A 19,693-nucleotide genomic window follows, 5' to 3' on the forward strand; every position below is an offset into this window, starting at 1 on the left:
ACACATAAGAAGCATGAACACCAATATGCTTGGTAAGCTCATGCTTCACGGGGTCCCGCACAATACTAATAACACCTGTACTGTCTGACAAGAGGGTGGTAAGCGTAGTAACAGAAACACCAAAATCCTCCAGTAACCATCATAACCAAGTCACCTATGCCGTCAGAAGAGCCATAGCTCTCAACTCGGCCTCTGCGCTCGAACGGAAAACTGCAGTCCATTTCTTTGCCTTCCAAGCAATGAGAGAACCACCAAGAAAAACACAGTAGGCAGAAAGTGAACGGCGATCCGAAGGATCACTAGACCATGTAGCATCCAAATAGGCCTCGAGCTGTAACGAGTTGGAACGGGAAAAGAGAGACATGAGAGATCGTGCCATGAAGATATCGTACAACATGAAGAAGAAGGTGACTAGTAAACTGAAGTGGGAGCGGAAACAAACTGACTCGGAATATTATAGGATAGGAGATATCCGGACGAGTGACAGTAAGATAGACAAGACTCCCAACAAGATGACGATAACGGGTCAGACCAGACAAGAGCTCGCTATCAGAAGCGCGAAGGTTAACATTAAGCTCCATAGGAGTCTTAACAGTGCGCTCATCACTAAGAGCCGCACGAGCAAGAAGATCTTGGATATACTTCTCTTGGGAAATAAAAAAGCCATTAGAGATGGAGGAAACCTCAATCCCAAGAAAGTAACAAAGAGAACCAAGATCAGACATAAGAAACTGGTCACTGAGACGGGCCTTGACAAAGGCAATGTACTCAGAATCGTCGCTTGTGATGATCATGTCATGAACATATAGAAGAAGAGTGCGACCACGAGCAGAAAGGTGGACAAATAGCGCTAGATCATGAGCATTGGGCGAAAAAACAGCTGCAATGACCACAGAGGCAAAACGCTCAAAACAAGCATGGGAGGCTTGCTTAAGGCCATAGAGAGAGCGACGAAGACGGCAAACCATGCCATCAAGAACTGAATACCCAGGTGGTGGCTGCATATAAACTTCCTCACGCAACTCGCCATTAAGAAAAGCATTCTTAACATCTAGCTGAGACACAGACCAGTGGCGAACAGAGGCCACAACGAGAAGTGTGCGTACAGTGGTCATATGGGCCACAGGAGCAAAAGTCTCATTGTAATCACAACCATACTCCTGCTGACAACCACAAGCCACAAGACGAGCTTTATAGCGCTCAAGAGAACCATCAGAGCGAGTCTTAATCTTATAGACCCACTTACAAGTGATGGGACGAACACGGGGAGGAAGAGAAACCAGATCCCATGTGCCAGTGCGCTCAAGGGCGGCAATCTCCTCTACCATCGCAACTGCCATTCAGGATGAACAACTGCATCTCGATAAGAAGTCGGCTCAAGAACGGTCGAAAGACCATAGCGAGAAGGAGAATATCGGTCAAGTGGCCGACAAGGCCGAGAACGAAGACCATAAGTCGGCTGAGAGGAGGAAGACAACACAGGAAGTAGAGGGTACATCATTAAGACTTATCTACAACACGTGGACGACGAATATAATGGAAAGGAAAAGAGGGAAGAGGTGGAATCACTAGAGGTGGAGACGAGGAATGTATCGGTGATGAAGGTGGAGAAGCGGAAGGTATCGGTGATGAAGGTGGAGAGTCATGTGATGAGGGAGAAGAAACCATAGGAGAGGATGCCATCGGATCTGCAATAGCGGGACGAGTAGGAATACTGAGCACAGAGGGAGGTGTATTCAGAAACATAAGAAAAGAGATGTCCTCCGTGGAAAAGGCCGAGGAGGATGGGCGCAGGTAGAAGGATCGAGACTCATCAAAGGTCACATCCCGAGAAATACGCATCCGGCGACCGACAGGATCCCAACACCGATAGCCCTTATGCTCATCACTATATCCGAGAAAGACACACTCAATAGACTGAACGGTCAGTTTGGTGCGTTTACAAGGGGCAAACAAAACATAGCAAACGCAACCAAACAAACGAAGCGTCGAATAATCAGGAGAACAGCCAAAAAGGCACAAGAGAGGAATACCACCCTGTAGAGCAGCAGATGGTTGAATGTTGATGAGATAGGTGGAAGTGGTAACAGCCTCAGCCCAGAAGTGAGGTGAAAGAGAAGGGGCGATCATCATCACACGCACCTTCTCAAGAAGGTGATGATGCTTGCGCTCAACCACACCATTCTGAGCATGAACACCAGAGCGAGAGAACCGAGTAAGAGTACCCTGCTCAGCAAGGAATCCTCGCAGCGCATGGGAGATATACTCACCAGCTGCATCTGCACGAAAAACACGAATAGGAGTGAAAAACTAGGTATGAACCATGGCAGCAATTTTTTTGTATATAGATAAGACCTCACTACGAGAAGACATGAAATAGATCCAAGTGAAACGAGAAAAGTCGCCTATAAAGATAATATAGTAGCGATTACCCCCTTTCGAAGCGAAGGGAGCCGGACCCCAAACATCAAAGTGAACGAGATGAAAAGGGCGCTCGGACATTGACTCATTGTGAGGGTAGAATAGTTGAATCTGCTTACCAAGCCTACAACCCAGACAATCTAACGAAGCGTTATCAGAGACAGACCCCAGAACACCACCATGAACCAAAGATGAGAGACGAGAACCACATAAATGGCCAAGACGATTATGCCACTACTGAAAAGAGCTGGTAGATGCAGCAAAGGGGCTGCGGGACTAGTGGCGGTGGCAGCGGAGGGAAGACGAAGCCAGTCAAGCTCCCAGAGACCATCAGAGTGTCGAGGGCCAGCACCAAGCAGGGCGGCCGTGCGACGATCCTGAACAGAACACAAATCAATGTCAAGAATTACCCTACAACTAGAGTCAACAATCTGACCACCAGATATGAGCTGCATGGTAAGTCGGGGCACATGAGCGACAGAGAGAACATGAAATAAAGAAGTGCTAAGAGTGCCTCGACTAGCTACAGAGAGTGCCATCAGCCGTAAGAACACGAACAGGAGACTCGACAGGTCGAACGGAGGTCAAAGTGGAAGAATCATAAGTCATATGAAAAGACGCTCCAGTACCAAGAATCCTGGAGATGTACCTGAATGATGAGAAGGTGGTTTCTCAGTGCACGAAGAGTCAGTCACAGAACCTGCCGGTGAAGAATCCCAAGCAGCAAACAGGCATCGCAATTGCACAATCTCACACGCAGACAGGGACACATCGGAAGAGGGTCGAGGTAGAAATACCTGCCGACGATGAGCAGTCGCCACCACCCGTGGAAGCCGCGTGTAGAGTCGACCGAGAGTAGCGAGCAGACGTAGAGCTGCATGTGGAAGCCACTGGAGGAGTCGACGTAGAGCGATCACCTCCGCGCCCGGAAGCCACTAGAGGAGTCGATGTAGAGTGATCACCTCCGCGCCCGGAAGCCGCAAGTGGAGCTGACGTACAACGACCATCACAGCCTGCCGAAGACGTCATAGGGGACAGCATCACAGACGGACGAGAACCAAGCATCGAGCGACGACGTATGTGCGAGACGGGGTCAACATAGGGAACACCAATGAATATCACCAGATAACCAGGATGCGAGGGCTTTTTTTTTGCTCACGGTTTAACCAAATACTAACTGAACCAATCTGCTGCTCACCCTCACGAAGGAAGCCCGGGGGATAAAACAACGGACGCTCAACCGTCACGCGCTATCCAGATCAGAGTTTGGCAGCAGCAGAACACGCGGGCTTGCAGGAGACGCAGCCAACACTGGAGAAGCACCACGCGAGGTCGGGCACGTCCAACTGGCGAGATAGAGCGAAGCCGCCGCCGGCCGGAGGAGCAGCATCACGCTGGCTCGAAAACAAGCACACGCACACGATGCAACGAGCGAATATTCAGCGCGGTCGGCGAAGCAGCCAGACGGGAGCAGGCACTGCCTGGATCTGATGGGCCAGGGCCGGTCAGCATGCGATGGCAGGGCCACGGCCTGGAGGAGGCAGCTGCCGGCGAGCAGTCATGGTGGGGCCATGGCCAGGAGGAAGCAGCTAGCAGGGCCTGGTGAGCCGAGGTGGGTGGCGCTTGGAGGAGGACGAGGGAGCCGCCGGATCGAGACGGGAGTGACAGCGACTGAGTCCTCCAACCGAAGACACCAGCGCCAGATAGCAGATCGGGTGAATTGGGCGTTTGGCCTTCAGATGCAGTTGTAGATTAGGGGTTGAGGAAGCCTGCGACCACCGGCAAAGAAGGCAACGGCGATGCGCGAGGTTGGATCAGAGGCGAGTTGTGGCGCCAAAAACAAATCTCTAAACCTAGGCTCATGATACCATGTTATGATGCAACATGTATCATTAGGAGGCCAAAGCCAACATATATACATGTACAAGGGGATGCCAAAAGACCAGAACCCCCCCCCCTCTCTCGGCCCTCCCTCCCGCCCTAAAGCCAAACCCATTGTGTTCAATCAAACTTTTTTTCATATACATTTTGCCTTTTGTGGAGACAGGTGCCTACTCTCTCTCTACCCCTCCCTCTCCCCCCCCTCTCTCCCGCCCCTCCCTCTCTCTCTCTTATGGGGGGTGCGTGCTCGAGAAGAGCTCCGGTCAACTGATTTCCGGCCAACAAAGTTGTGCGCGCGGCGCAAAACACTGCTCCCTCTCTCTCTCCGCCCCTCCCTCCCTCCCTCTCTCTTTTGGGGGGTGCGTGCTCAGGAAGAGCTCCGGTCAGCTGATTTCCGGCCAACAAAGTTGTGCGCGCGACGCAAAACACTGCTATCTCTCTCCCTCTCTCCCTCCCCCTCTCCCTCCCTCCCCCCTCTCTCTCGTGTGTGTGCGTGTGTGTGTGTGTCCATGCTCAGGAAGAGCTCCAATGAGCTGATTTTCGGCCAACAGTTCGCATCAGACTTGTTCCGAGGAAGGGAGGAGGCATGTGAGTGGCGGAGGATTGCCTCGTCAGGCTCCAAAACCCCACCGCCGTTTGCACTTACCAAACCACGGACGCGGCAAGATGCAACACAGTGGAGGAGATATTATGGTGCAGTAAGTGGTGCACAATCCCAGCGACGGCACCAACCTCTCCTTCCCGATGATCACCTGCTCGAACTACTCCGACTGGGCGCTGGTAATGGAGGTCAACATGCGGCCGCAAGCCTGTGGGATGCCATCGAGGACGACACCGTCTCCTGAAAGGACGACCGGCGGGCCATGGCGACGCAGATCCAGTCCACCCTGCCAGAGAAGCATAGCATGCTCGCAGCGAAGAACCAAGGAGGCATGGGACGTGACCAGGACGCAGCGCGGCGGTCCCATGCGGGAGGTGAATGCCCAACGCCTCCGTGCTGAGTTCGAAACGATCGCCTTCAAGGATGGCGAGCGGATCGACGACTTCACGATGTGTATCACTGGACTAGTCGAAATGATTGCCTCCACACTTTGTTGTCCTAGCTTAGCTATTAAGTATTGCTAGCATAGCCGGTTTGGCTAGTCTTATAAAAGGACATGTACTCCTGTTTGTAGAAGTAAGCGTGTGATATTGGTATAAACCTATAGAGCTTCATACTACTTCCTTGTGTGCATGTGTGTTGAGAAAACGGTGAGTGGATCCTGGTTTGAGAACCTAGCAGTTCTAACAGACATAAAGAGAAGGTGTTGGAGCGGCTCAAGCCAAGAAAGGGCTCTTGCCTATGTTGCATGGCATCTCATAGTCCCGTGAGTCATGATGAGCGAAGTTGCATGGATGCCATTTTGTATGCTTCAGCTATCGGGTCCAGCATGTATGCAATGTTATGTACTCGACCAGATGTTTCCTATGCTCAAGTGTTACGAGCAGATACCAGGCTGAACGAGGTGAGAATCATTGAACAACAGTTAAAAATATACTTGAATACTTGAGAAGGACTAAGGATATGTTCTAGTTTATGGAGGTGAGGACGAGCTCGTTACAAAGGGTTACACTGATGCTAGTTTCCAAACTGATAAGGATGACTATCAATCGCAATCTCATTTTGTGTTCTTTCTAAATGGAGGTGCAGTGAGCTGGAAGAGCTCCAAGCAAGAAACGGTTGTTGATTCTATAACGGAGGCCCAGTACATCACGGCTTCTGAAGCTACGAAGGGAGATTTTCGGATTAAGAACTTCATTTATGCACTCCATGTGGTTCAGGGCGCGTCCAATTCTTTCGATTCCTATTGTGAGCTATCGCACAAGCCAAGGAACCAAGGCATCACTAGAAACACAAACACATACTCAAGCGATATCATCTCATATGAGAGATTGTTGAGAGAGGTGATGTAAACATATGCAAAGTACACACGGATCTAAATATTGGTGATCCACCGAAGAAGCCTCTCCCGCAGCCAAAGCATCAGGCGCACACAAGGGCCATGGGCATATGATGCCTAAATGATCGACTCTGGTGCAAGTGGGGGACTGTTGGAAATATGGCCTAGAGGCAATCATGTGATGATGTTATTTCCCTATGTATTCATGACTTATTTGTATTGTCCTTGCACATCATCACTGATATGTATCGATAATTATGTGACTTGTTTGTTAGACTATATATTGTATGATAATTATTCTAATGTTCCCTGGTTGATAAGGTTATACAAACACATATCCTTTGACTGGTATATGATTCGGTTAATGACTATGTTTCGCAAGCCATGGGCATAGACATGCTGCCCGATAGTATGAACTCGCGGATGGGGATCACCGAGTCAAACATATCCACTTCAAGACGCGTCAAGATATTGTAATTTGTTAGTCTCAAATACAACTTATATGTCGTGTCCTAGACTTGAGATCTTCGCATGTACTCAGGATGTCAATCGACTTGGGATCTATCAAACTCTCCTCCATAACTAGGTAGTTATAAAGCTAGTTTTGTTTTAGTCATAAAACATGCCACGAGACATGGTTGATTGGTTGGTCGATGTAATAGCCCAGGAGTAGCACATTTTATTAGCCACTGAAGAAAAGAATAATATGGTCTCGATGCCAAACCATAAAGGAAATGAAAGGAACTGGAACAAAATAAAACATTTGAGTGGGCAAAACACTTGAAATGAACAACAGGATATAATCTAATTGTTGTAATAGGCTGAAAAAGCGTAACTAAATGTTTTAATTGTTCCCTTGGAAACCATCATATGTTTCAAGCATATGCGTCACTTTTACACAGAAAAGGTAGAACACATCCATAAATAGGCATATTTTATTTACTAAGCAAGATCTCTTCCAGAATGCTTAAGTCACTTAGTTTGCGCCGGTCCAGTTTGTTTTCTAGTTTACCTTGACCAGACCAACCACAGCATGCCTTATTGAATATAATTTGCTCGTTATTAACTTGCTTAGATGATATTATAGCAAGTTTAGGAAACTGTCCAAGGATGTACCATCTCACTTGACTAGTTTGGCACAAAGTTATTTCGGTTGGAAGAGTTACCTTGATTACAGCCGTCCATTTATTGCTACTTTTAACAGAAGGATTCAACTGAACAGCCATATCAGGTTCCCAACAACCCAGGGTAACTGGATCACCTGTTATGAAGATAATGTAACCATCCATAACATCTGCTTTAACGCTCCATGATATCGTACAGAATCCTTTACATGTTATGGCTGAGTCATCTGTAAGAAACCAACTGGGGATGACATAAACTTCAAAATATCCACAATGTGATGAGATATTTTAGGTGCACATGCTTTTAACCTTAATATTAACACTAAAACAAAAATGAACAGCTTTACTGAAACAGAAAAATCAACCAGTCTACTGGTGCTACACAAACATTCTCGATTGATGTTGGCTATTGCCTATTTGGCTTTGCTAGTACAGATTAGAACTTCTGGATAATTTTTCTTGTTGTTTTGGTGTTCTTAACCTTCCCCCACTGCTCGTACAGAGCCAGACAATGACATCACATGGTTTCAAAATTATCGATATCCAATATTTATGCATTGAAATATACAAAGAAAACTAAAAGGTTGTTACCTCATTTCTAAATTCACGTCAATTTTGGTTAGTTTGGTATGTACCAAAATAATATGGTATATAAAGAAACCGAACCATATTTTGATTTCATATTGTATTTACTTAAGTATTGACACAGTATATACCAGAAAACATACTCCCTCTGTTCCATAATTCTTGTCATGGTTTTAGTTCAGATTTGAACTAAACGAATATGAATGCAGAGTTAGCCTTTATGTGACAAAATATATCAAATTTTCTAATTTGAAGGCAAAGGAGAAATTCTGTATTGATATACACTCAATCACAGTCATAAAGGATACGGAATAAATGTGAACCTAGACTAATATTACCTAGAAATCATAATTAATGTACAACTTTGTATTAGCACAACAGATTGTAAATTCAGATAACCAAACAATAAAATACCAAAGTTACAGACTAACATACAAAAATTGACTGACTGTCCATAGAAGTGCCAAGTAACGTATCCATATTTTCTCATGTTTTATCACATGGTACCTAAAAGATATGAAGGCATTCAACCTAAGCTAAAGAAATTACCATGTCCTGTAGACATCAGTTGAGTTGGGGAATGAGACGAGTTTGCTTCCACCTGAAGATTGCCACTGGGGGATTCTGTCAATTGCACTGAACACAAAGTGTGCCTGAATAAATATGAGTTGCCAATCAACCACGGGATCAAGTGGCACAAGGGAAATTGAAGCTCCGTTCATCTAAGCAGGCAAAGATACTGTTCTACTGCCCACTAGAATCAGAAACAATCCAGGAACTCTTCTTACTGCCTTCCATATTATTATTATTATTATTATTATTATTATTATTATTATTATTATTATTATTATTATTATTATTAGCAAACATAAGACTAATCCAAGAATTCACTCACGATGATTTCACGATAAATACATGAACTCTGAACTGTTACTTTAATAATGTGCGAGAAGCAAGTCACTAAGCAAAACCACACAAAAAAGATTCGGTATCAGCAGGATATCCACACAACCAAATGAGGATGAAATCCAGGAAGGGACCTTCCCCGGTGGCCGGTCAGCGCTGAGCTGAGACCGGCGGCGACGCGCGGGGTTGCCCGCATGGTACCCAGAGGGGGAGTTGGAGGCAAAGGGGGTGCGACCAGCGCGCGGGCAGCCATGGCAGGGCATCACAGGGACGAGGTCTCTCCTCCGCGTGTACCCACCACCACCACCACCACCATTTGCTGTGAGGATAGGGGGATTGGAGGAGGGCGTTGGGGTTTTAGAGGGGAAAAAAGTGGAGATGGGAGGACACGCTGATGGACACTAGATTGAGAAAGCTGGAGGAGATTGAGAAAGCTGGAGGAGATAAGAAGAAGGGCTTTCTCGTTATTATAAGGTGCGTGGGGAAGCCGAATTTTGGAACCGGATACACGCTCTCTAATTTTTTTTTTTTAAAAGGGAAACGATTGGGCGCGGTGCGCTGGCCGAACTTTGGGCCGGTCGCATCCACGCGCGCTTTGCTCCAGCCACCCACCAGGCGACACGTAGACATGGGGGCCACCAAACGTTATCCTTTCTGCTTTCTTCCACCTCGCGCGGATCTCGCCCCACAACGCATGCATCTCTCGCCTCCCCTGATGCAGCACGTGAGCAGCTCGCCGTCGGCCATGGATGAGCTTGGAAGATCGAAGTCCCCGTCGGGCCATGGTTGCAGCCCCGCTCGTGTTCCCACCTCCCCCTCTTCCTTCTTCCTCACTTCCTTTCTCCTCTTTTCCCCTTTTTTTTGCTGCAACCGGCGGCAGGCAAAACGTCGTGGAGGGGACCGAGGTGCCCCGTGCTACGACCATGGCGACCGGGGGGGAGCTGCAACCGCGGCATCGGGGAGAGTTGCGAACAGAGGAAAAAGCTACAACCGTGTTTCCCCATGCTACAACCGTGGACGCAAAAAGCTACATCCAACAGATAAAAAAGCTTCAACCAAACAATGGAACAGAGGAAAAGTTACAACCGTTTTGACAAAAGCTTCAACCCGCAGATGAAAAAGCTTCAACCAGAGATTAAGAAATCTTCAGCTGGGGGATTTTTTCGCAACCAAAATGTTGGACACAGAAAAAGCTGCAACCCTTACAAAAAAAGCTTTAACCCTGGGTGAAAAAAGCTTCAATCGGCATGGCGGAAGTTTTTAATGTGCGAAAAAAGTTTCAACCGGCATAGAGAAAAGCTGCAACCGATGATAGAAAAAGCTTCAACCCGACTCACCAATGGTGGCAAGCGGCGAAGTTGAGAGCTGCACGGCGACACGACAAACGCAGCGATGACGGCGGCTGATAGGTGCTGCAACGACAGAGGGGCTTCGGCGTGCTTCAAGGCGGCGGCGTTTTTTGCTACGAGGGGGCAGCGACTTCCTGCTGGGAAACGCGAGGGGTGCTGCGACGGCGACCGGCGGCGATGGGGACGAAGAGCGCATCCAGCAACATGGGACTGCGAGGGGGGGAAGAGGTCCAGGTGAGGGGAGGAGGGGTGGGCGGCGGCAGGAGGCGGCCGGGGTGGGCGTGCGCGGAAGAAGAAGAAGAGAGAAGTCAACGCGGAGGGGAGAAGGCAGATCTGACGGCTTTGGTTGGCTGCATCGGGCGGCTGGGACGCGACCGGCCGAAACGGTTCGGCCGGCGCGCCGGCGCCTAGCATCGCCCTAAAAAAACTTACAATCTACTACTACCTTCGTCTAGATTTATTGGCCTTCTTCTTATTTTGTGTCAAATTTTGACAGTAGATGAAAAAAATGTATATTGTTGGATTCATATTCAAAAGAGGTTTTCAATTATACTAATTTTGTACTGGTATTTATAAAAATGTCCTAGTATATAACTTATTTTTTGATAATTAAATCAAAGGTCAAAAATTGACTTAAAATACAACGGGACTAATAAAATCAAAACAAATAGTACCTGTGATGTGTATAAGTAGACGAACTAATAACGACTACAAACACTAAAGCAAGACGAAACCTTGTCGTGTCATTGCCCCTTCCTCACTATAGCCGGTAAAATCTTATTGTAGTAAACAGTCGAAAGCTGTCCGCTAAAAATCCAGAGGGCCAACGCACCAAAATAGCAACCATAGCAGATAAAGATAAGCTTAAATCGGAAGAATCAAACATGACACTACACAAACGGAAGACTATATCCAAACAGATTCACCAAAGATCAACCCCGTGAAAATCACCGAGCGTGCCTCCACATGGCCTCTAACGACGCTTAATGCACCGTCGAGATGGCGGCTAGGCGGAAAGGACCGTATTCCATTATCTGTAAGATGGTGCTGCCTCGCTTCCCTGGTAAGGGCACAAACCCTATAATCGAACTGAAAATTGTAACTAAAAACGAAGTTCGAGCCCTCCCGTCAGCAAAGGCAGGGTCCACTACACCTGCATGGCCCTAAAGCCACCAGGTGTGGCAAACCGAAGACAGGGAAACCCTAATCGCATTGCCACCCAGAGATGCAAGACCAAGTGGTACAATATTTGATACGTCTAATTCTCATCACACGCACATCCTTTATGAATATTAAATCAAAGAAAATGGTAGAATATCAAATAGTTCTGGATATTTTTATATACATAGTCAAGTGTTCTACTCACGTGTAAAGTTTCATGGAGAAATAATATCAATGATATTTTGGGTAAAAAGGACAAAAATGATGCTATAAAAACCTAATGTTCAAAGCAATTTGGAGATATGATTTGTTTTCTTCGACAAACTTCACATGTGGGTACAACAATCGACCAGGTTTGTTGACCTAAAATTTTAGAATTGTTTGATTTTTCTATCGTTTAGATTTTACTATTCATGAAGTTTGTCCATGTACCCATACCCTGAGAGCTAACGGTCCGAAGTCGAGTTCGCCAGCTTGGTTGTCCTACATGCATATGCAAACCCCATTGCTCTGTTAACCATTCATAACAAAGCAGCTAAGGTTCCGTAACCTGGGATCTAATGCCAACTTGTAGGCCTCGGGGCTGACACTATGCGGATCTAGCAACTTCACTAGCCTCCGCATAATACTGATTCTAAGATACCACCTTCACAAAGTGTAAGCGTTGGAAATGTGCACACTCTGTGACAGGATGGTCGGTATCACACGTATTACAAATATTCTTCAAAAACAACAACAACTTCAAAAAGTCAAATAATGAATAGATACAACAAGGGTCTCTCAACCAAGAAAGAGCTCATGCAACCTAAGCGAATAAAACTATAGACAGTTAAGGAACAACAATTACCTTAATAAGACTTAAAGTAAAGCAAATGATGTCCATATCTCTGCCTAAACCGTTGTCTGAAGGCAACCAAGCTAATGTCATCCATCACCATACTTGTTCTAAATAAGTTGCAAGGATGGTTTAAGCAAGGTGAGTGCATGACATACTCCGCAGGTCTTATTACACAGGGTGACTAGACAAACTAAGCAATAGGTATGAAAGGGATAAGTGGTGAAGCAGGTGCAAGCTCGCACATGTGGCGACACACTACAACTATGTTGATCATAGGCTAGGAAAGAGAGAACATCTAAAGAGGTAACCCGTCGTTGGTGTCAAAACTGGCAGACCTCGGGTAGGGGGGCCGAGCTATTAGATCGGATCGATGGGTAACAAGAGACAGGGTACAAGGTGTTTTTACCCAGGTTCGGGCCCTCTTTGAGGAGGTAAAACCCTACGTCCTTCTCTTGCTTATATTGTGGGTGTATCAAAGTATAGAGTTGATCTACCTCGAGATCGTAAGTTGTGGACTAACCCTAAGGGTAATGGTGATGATGATCAATGTGTCTCTACGGACTAAATCTTCCGGTTTATATAGGCACCAGGGGTATCTAGGGTTACACATGGTCGGTTGCCATGTAGGGGTTACATGTCGATCCTAATAGATATACTTGGAGTACACGCCAAGTCCTCGGTGAAGCCTGATACGCTTACACCACAGGTTAGAAGCCTTCGGAGTCCTTCCTCATCAGCAGAGGTTCAATCCGTCCCATGGACTAGACCGGCTAGGCTGGGACCCCCTAGTCCAGGACACATCAGTAGCCCCGGAATTGGCCTTTGATGCCGAGGACGACAGTCTTCTATGGACGCACAACTTCGGCTAGGAGCCTTCGGCTCGACAGGCGAGTTCCTATTCATGATTTGAATTCGACTTTGAAGTCTTTGCTTTGAACATATGAGTTCTCTTTGGCCCTGGTCCCATCGCATGTTGTCTTGAGTGTTGTGTAGTTTGGGGAATCGAGACGCTTTTACAGCCAGACGTTGAAGCATCGCTTTTTCTCGCCTTATTTAACAGGTACCTGGCCCAAAGCACGACCAAGCGCATATTGGCCTTCCCCTCTCACGGTTCAGCGCCAACCTCCAAAGTCTAGCTTCAAGAGCTCCAGTAATGGCGAATGACACGGGCTCTTCTAGGAGCCCCCATGGTCCCCTCAAGGGAAACTGGGGAAGCTGCTCCTTCTTGTGTCTTCAACTAAATTGGCTTTCCACCCAGGGCTACCTGTTGGATCCAGATTCGGCCTCCACCCACCCGGGCTTAATATCCGTAGACGAGTAGACGCATGCCGACAGCCATCCCATCCCTCACGGGGATGAGCGGGTATGCTTTGTTTCTTTCCTCCTTCATGTCATGTGATTTGATATGCATACGTTCCTCCCAGGCTTGCTTGAGTTCTATGGGATCCAACTCCACCACCTGACCCCCAGTTGGATCCTACACATCGCAGGGTTCATCGCCCTTTGCAAAATGTACCTCGGATGCGCGCCACACTTCGGGATGTGGAGGAATTACTTTTGTGTGATGCCCTGTTACCGAGACGGGAAACTGGCTGAAGTGGTAGCCGCCAAGGTATGCTGAATAGTCGGGACTGGCTACCCCGCTGGAACAAGAGGTGGCCCACACGGCCTAACTACACTATTTGATGTGAGATATGACTTATGAACAATGTCTGTTGCTCATCAATAGTGCTCCGCTGTAGAGCATGGTCGTCTCATCCCCGCAGGTCCGATGATATGCCTGAGGTTGACTTTGCCGGGCTGCAGCCGGACGGGTTCCAGCCGAACGGGCTCCAACCGGACGGGCACCAGCCGGCCAGGCTGCAGCATGACAGGGGTTGCTCCCCTGGAAACTTTTTGAAATGGTTTCTTGTCTCCTTGAGCCTACCCGAGGTTCATCTCCCCATCAGTAGCCTCCGAGCCTCCGGGCGACTCGAAGAGTTGAGCGGAGGGTCTCCATTGCTTCGTCTTTGAGGTTGCTGATGGCAGCCAATTGCAGACCTTGGTCAGCGTAGCTGACATATCTTTTTTGTTGACCCAGAAATGGAACTAAAAGAGTATCCCGCACATATTTCCCTAGAGGTGACCATGGGCTATCAAACCCACGAGAGAAAGATTCCCTTGAAGCGATGGTCTCTAGCAAGCTTTTGCTAAAGTGTCAAATCCAGCTTTTTACCGGATCAGCAAGCAAATAGTGATTCAAACATTTACAATAAAAAGAAGGTACGGGGATGAGGTCTTAATGCTTACAACCATGTATTGTTGTTGGGATAAAAAACGATATTAGTTTGTGCTCGGGAAGCCATCCATCAAGAGATCCTTGCTTCGTTTGGAATGGGGGATGTGTCCAAATAACATCCTGATCAGCACGAGTCTTGTATCAAGAATTAGTTGTTCTACTGAAGGCCATATTCAACTCGCGGGGTTTCCCTGATAATTAAGATAATAATATCATACAAAAGCTTTGGGTGTTCAATGACTAGACCTCATGAATCCCCAAGGATATTATCCATGTTACCCTACTGCACCTTACTGTCACCGGTGTTCGGTATAACACTTCATGGTCCCCTTGCTCCTAGCCTCTCTGGTGCTCGATCTCCATGATCCTAGGTACCTGCAGGGATGAAGATCACGGACGAGACAATAGAAACTCCGCAATGCAATTTTATTTTATACATACAAAACATTGTGTCAAAGGCTTCTGTTGATCCCTTCACGAAATACTTGGGGCTGCAAGGCTCATGCCTCACCCCATACCTTACCGGACCACTCACACAAGGAGATCAGATCGCGAGAAGAAATCATTGAAGAACGCATCTTGAGATTGATTGACTGCAATATGTCTTACAATAGATGCCTTGTGCGATGCACATATAGCAAATCCTTCACCAAGAAGGTAGTCCTTGGATCTTCTCCTTCAGCCAATAGCTTCATCAACACTTGCATCAGATGATGTGGCAGCTCAGGTTCTTCATAGATCTTTTTAGCTTCTTCAAGGGGTGGATCTACTGGAAGAGCATGAAGAAGTTCATTCCAATAGCAAACGTCAAAGCAGAAGCTAAACAACCTGGCATCATGAAGAACAGACAACACTGGGCGAAAATATGGAATGGATTCCATGTCCACATGAGGAATATGGCGATGCGGGAAGATCTTGTTCTTATCAAACAACAATGAAGCATGGTAGTTCATTTGTGTCTTTGTCCAGAAGCACAGACGCATGATCTTGGCTGAGTCATATGGTGACTCGCCGATAAATAAGTTCTTTTCTTCACAGAATTTGGCTCTATCAAATTGTGGTCGTCTGAGGCTTATGTCAATCTTTGGCATGACCGGAAATGGTTGAAGATTTCTTTTCTTCGGCCTGACATCAAATACTAGTCTAGGAGATCTAGTTGAGTCTTGTGGGTTAGTAACTACAAGTGACTTTGCAACTTCCTTGGCAGTGGCAGTTGGAATAGTACATGTATCTGCTGAAGGAATTGATTCATCGTGCGTGAGGGGATGCATTGACGACATCCACCATCAGGTCATCTTATGCAGTCTCATCAGCTATTGCAACCGGAATTTCTTCATTAATGGTTTGAAGAGAAGGTTGCCTTTCTTCAGAGCCAATATGAATTTCTTCGGAGCACGCAGGCGACTGAGGTACTTGCGTCAGAGGTGTGGTGACAGGGGAATTGGGATGATCTGCGTCCAAATAGTCATCATGGAGCATGGGCATTATAGCGCCGTCAATATCCACATCCTTGTAACATCCCAAATTTTCAATTTGGAATGTTATACGTAGGTCATTCATGCATATCATATTTTATTGCATATTTCGTTTTTGTGATCCTCGAAATTCTAAGCAACTCAAGGACCCATGAAGAGAGTTGGGGATTTCACGATTTTCATATTTGAATTTTGTCAAATATTGAAACAAGGATCACTTTGGTTTTAATTAATTTTTCTCTCCGAAAATATTTCATATTAAAATATATGAGAGGAGATAATATGACTTATCCAAAATAAATGAAATATTGGAGGAAAAATATTAAAATCAAATAAATAATTTTTATTTCGATTTTATTGCAATTTTATTTGAATTAAGAAAAAAAATGTGTTTTTCAAAATTGCATTAGAGGCCCAAATAAATGTTCGCTTTGTCCGCTATATTTTTAGAGGACGGGGAAGATTTATTTCAGGATTTTTAAAGATCGTTTAGTATATCTTTTAATCGTTTTTCTGCGTGTCGGATTTTTGTTAAAAAAACGAGCCGCCTTACCGGGTCGTGTCCGCCTGGGACACTGACCCGGCCGGCCCTTTAAGAGCCGCAGCCCCGAGCAGCCAGCCCACCCCACCGAACCCCAAACCCTAGCCCGATCCGCGCCGCCGCCACCGGATCCGCCGCCGCCGCCTCGTGTCACCCACCGCCGCACCACCCCGCCGCCGTCGCCGGAGCCGCCCCGCCGGAGTTCTTGCCGCCGCCGCCAATGCGTTTGCCGAGGTTGCCACCGGTTTTATTTAAAAATTGTTCGGTTTTATTTCGAAAACCTAGATTCGTTGTTTTTTTATTAGATCGGTTCAGTTTTCTTGGTTTAGTTAAATAGCGGACGTTCGTCCATATGTTCGTTTTAACGAACGGTGTTCATCCGTTAGCCGCAGAGAGCGAACGTTCGTTCGTTAGCCTGTTCGTCAGTTTTTCTTTTTGCAGGTTTTTTCCGCGATTATGTTCGATCACGATTTCTGCCCTGATTTTCGTTTTAGTTTATCTTTTCTCTCGTTTATCGGAAGCAGGCGATTCAAACACCTAGATCTTCGTCTCGAAACCCTCTTTCTGTTTAACCAACTTGAACAAGATTTGGGTACTGTAAATTTTGACTTTAGTCCAGATTAGTAATCGGACCTTGTTTCTTTTGCAGTTTGAGTTTCGTTGCTCCGTTTGATTTGATTCTTTTTGCAAACCGGAGTTCTTAAGTTGAACTTTCTGGTTAGATCCTCTTATTTGAGTTTTACCCGTGCATCTTTGCTTGATTGCTTATGTATGCTATTGTTTATTTGCGATAGAACACCCGGAGTGTGAAGCGTGCTACTACGAGTCCCTAGGTTTTGCGGATCGTCTGCAAGGCAAGTAACACATTGATCATAACCCTTTCATACCCAGTTTCATGCATTAGTTACAATCCTCAAAACACTGCATGATTAGGATATGATTAACTTGTGGGTATTGGGAAGTAGATGATGAGGTAGAACCTATTACTTGTTTTATTATCAAACCCTTGGGAGTTACTTCTACGTTATGCTTTTATCGCTATGCTATGCTTGTAGACGTGGATTGGGTTTGAGTGTATCCATGATAGATGTGAGTTGTTAATTAATGGTTTAAGTTAAGGTGGCAACTTTAATACACATCTGGGTGGATTGTTGGTTTTGGGCACCTGGGGTTATACCATTGTTGTCCTAGGAGATCCCGGGGTTATACCGTGTGATCCTCCTATAGTCCGCCACCCATGCTCAAAGGGATCATAAGATTATTCATGCTAGAAACTTCCGTGTGCAGCCACAAGCCATTACGGGCTCTGGCATAGTTGAGTATGTTGCATGACCTCTTCAAGTGGTAGGCTAGCAGATGTAGGGGATGTAGGTTGGTACTGTCTACCCGGGGTTAGAGTTAATGCTTCTGAAAGACTGTGTCTCGGTCATCCGTTTCTCAAACACCATGTAGTGCGAGAAATCCAACGGAGGAGATTGACTCTTGTGGGGAAAAGTGCGCAAACCTCTGCAGAGTGTACAAACTAATCATGGTTAGCCGTGTCCCCGGTTATGGACAATTTGAGTATCTGGTACCTGAATTATTGATTTGATCTCATCACTCTAAATTAATTTGCTGGGTTGTTAATGATTACCTTTTTAATTGGGATTGAGATGAGGATACCATTCTCAATGTTTCAACTACCATGATAGTTAAATAAAATATATTCCTTTGCGGTAGGGAAAATTGGCTTTTCGCAAAACAATGTAACCGTAGAGCCTCCACCGGCCAAATATGCATGTAGTGATAGCATTTACCTGTTCATTGCTCTACTGTGTTATATTGCCAGCATATTCCATGTGCTGACCCGTTTTCGGGCTGCAACTATCATGTTGCAGACTTTTCAGACGAGGAGTAAGGTGCGCTAGGTCGCTTGTCGTGCACTCAGCTATGCCTTTAGAGTTGATGGACTCACTTTATCTTCCAAGCCTTCCGCTGTTATCCTACTTAGATGGCCTTAAGCCATATTTATTATAGTAAGTTCTCTTTTGAGACATTCGATGTAATAAGTGTGTGATTGCTACTCTGTTATAAATCCTTTGAAGTACTGTGTGTGTCAGCATTACCGATCCAGGGATGACACTGAACACAGAGATTTGACCGTCTGAGGTCGGATCACTACAAAATGGTATCAGAGCACACGCTGAATGTAGGACACGGCCACTAAGATGAGCCATAGGTCACTCTTTTCTACTCATTTCTGACTCCTCTCCATTTTCTACTCCTTAGGATGGCGGACTCAAGGAACAAGTTTGCACAACCGGATGATGACACACCCTTTCGACGACACTTGAAGGAAGTCACTAGGTACCTGAACATTGGAATACCAAGCTTCACCGGGACCTACACCGCCACTTTACCAGAAGAGGAGCATTGGTTGATTCAAGTTCAAATACCAGGAAGGATGTTCACACCAGTCACTAAACCCATATAGTTTTCCTTTGACGCACCCACCTGGAGTCTAGGAAAGAGCATCACAGCCTACATTGCTATGGGACGAATTGGAGAAGTCTACAAACAGGAGCTAAAGGACACCATCTACCAGATATGTGGGTGCCGAGATGAGCAATGGGAGATGATCAGCACCAGGAAGGACAGGTCCATTGCAGCATTCATCCAGGAGTTAAACCATCATATCCATCGCCAGGAGAACCAGATGTGTGCAAGCATGATAGATTTGAAGAAGGCGATGACCAGTATCACAGAGCTAGAAGAGGAGCTTAAATCTACACGCGATGGATATGAGGAGGAAATGATGATACTTGTGGAGAAGAATGACGACATGACAAGGAAGCTAGGAGTTTTCATGGGAGACCCCGCGCCAGGAGGAGAAGACGACGAACCCAAGGAGATTCGTTCTGAAGACTACATCATCATCGACGACACCGACTCCGAACCTGATGATAGTGATGATGATTATGAAGACGAAGCCAGAGCGGATATCATGGAGTCTTCCACCGATCAAAACTTCTAGTAGACCACCATATGATTAGTAGTGTTTTCCCATGTATATAGTATAGTCTGAGCACTGTAACGATAGTTAGATCGATTGTATGCCCTTGCTTGATTGATTGAGTGATATGGTATGATTGTGTTTGTCTCATGTGCATATGGGTAGTGATTTCTCCTTAGATCTCATTCTATTCTAATCTCTC

The 19,693-nt window shown here is 46.2% G+C and overlaps 1 protein-coding gene across 4 annotated transcripts in view; it reads right to left on the bottom strand.

Moving 5' to 3' along the window:
• The window catches only part of LOC123154389 (ribonuclease E/G-like protein, chloroplastic), a 30,313-nt gene extending 21,007 nt beyond the window's left edge, over positions 1–9,306 (bottom strand). For 2 of the 4 annotated variants that reach the window (XM_044573143.1, XM_044573141.1), the window contains exons 1-3: positions 8,992–9,306; positions 8,501–8,604; positions 7,409–7,593 (exon numbers count right to left, since the gene is read on the bottom strand). In XM_044573143.1, coding sequence (XP_044429078.1) covers positions 7,409–7,593; positions 8,501–8,604; positions 8,992–9,110 — 408 coding nt within the window. In that variant the 5' untranslated portion in view covers positions 9,111–9,306. Of the gene's footprint in view, positions 1–2,142; positions 2,280–3,218; positions 3,466–7,408; positions 7,594–8,500; positions 8,605–8,991 lie in introns of those variants that run through there. The other 2 variants (XM_044573144.1, XM_044573142.1) reach the window with 2 other exon arrangements.
• Positions 9,307–19,693: the final 10,387 nt, after the last annotated feature.

Source organism: Triticum aestivum, chromosome 7A, assembly GCF_018294505.1.
Source record: "Triticum aestivum cultivar Chinese Spring chromosome 7A, IWGSC CS RefSeq v2.1, whole genome shotgun sequence".
NCBI classification, from domain to species: Eukaryota; Viridiplantae; Streptophyta; class Magnoliopsida; order Poales; family Poaceae; genus Triticum; species Triticum aestivum.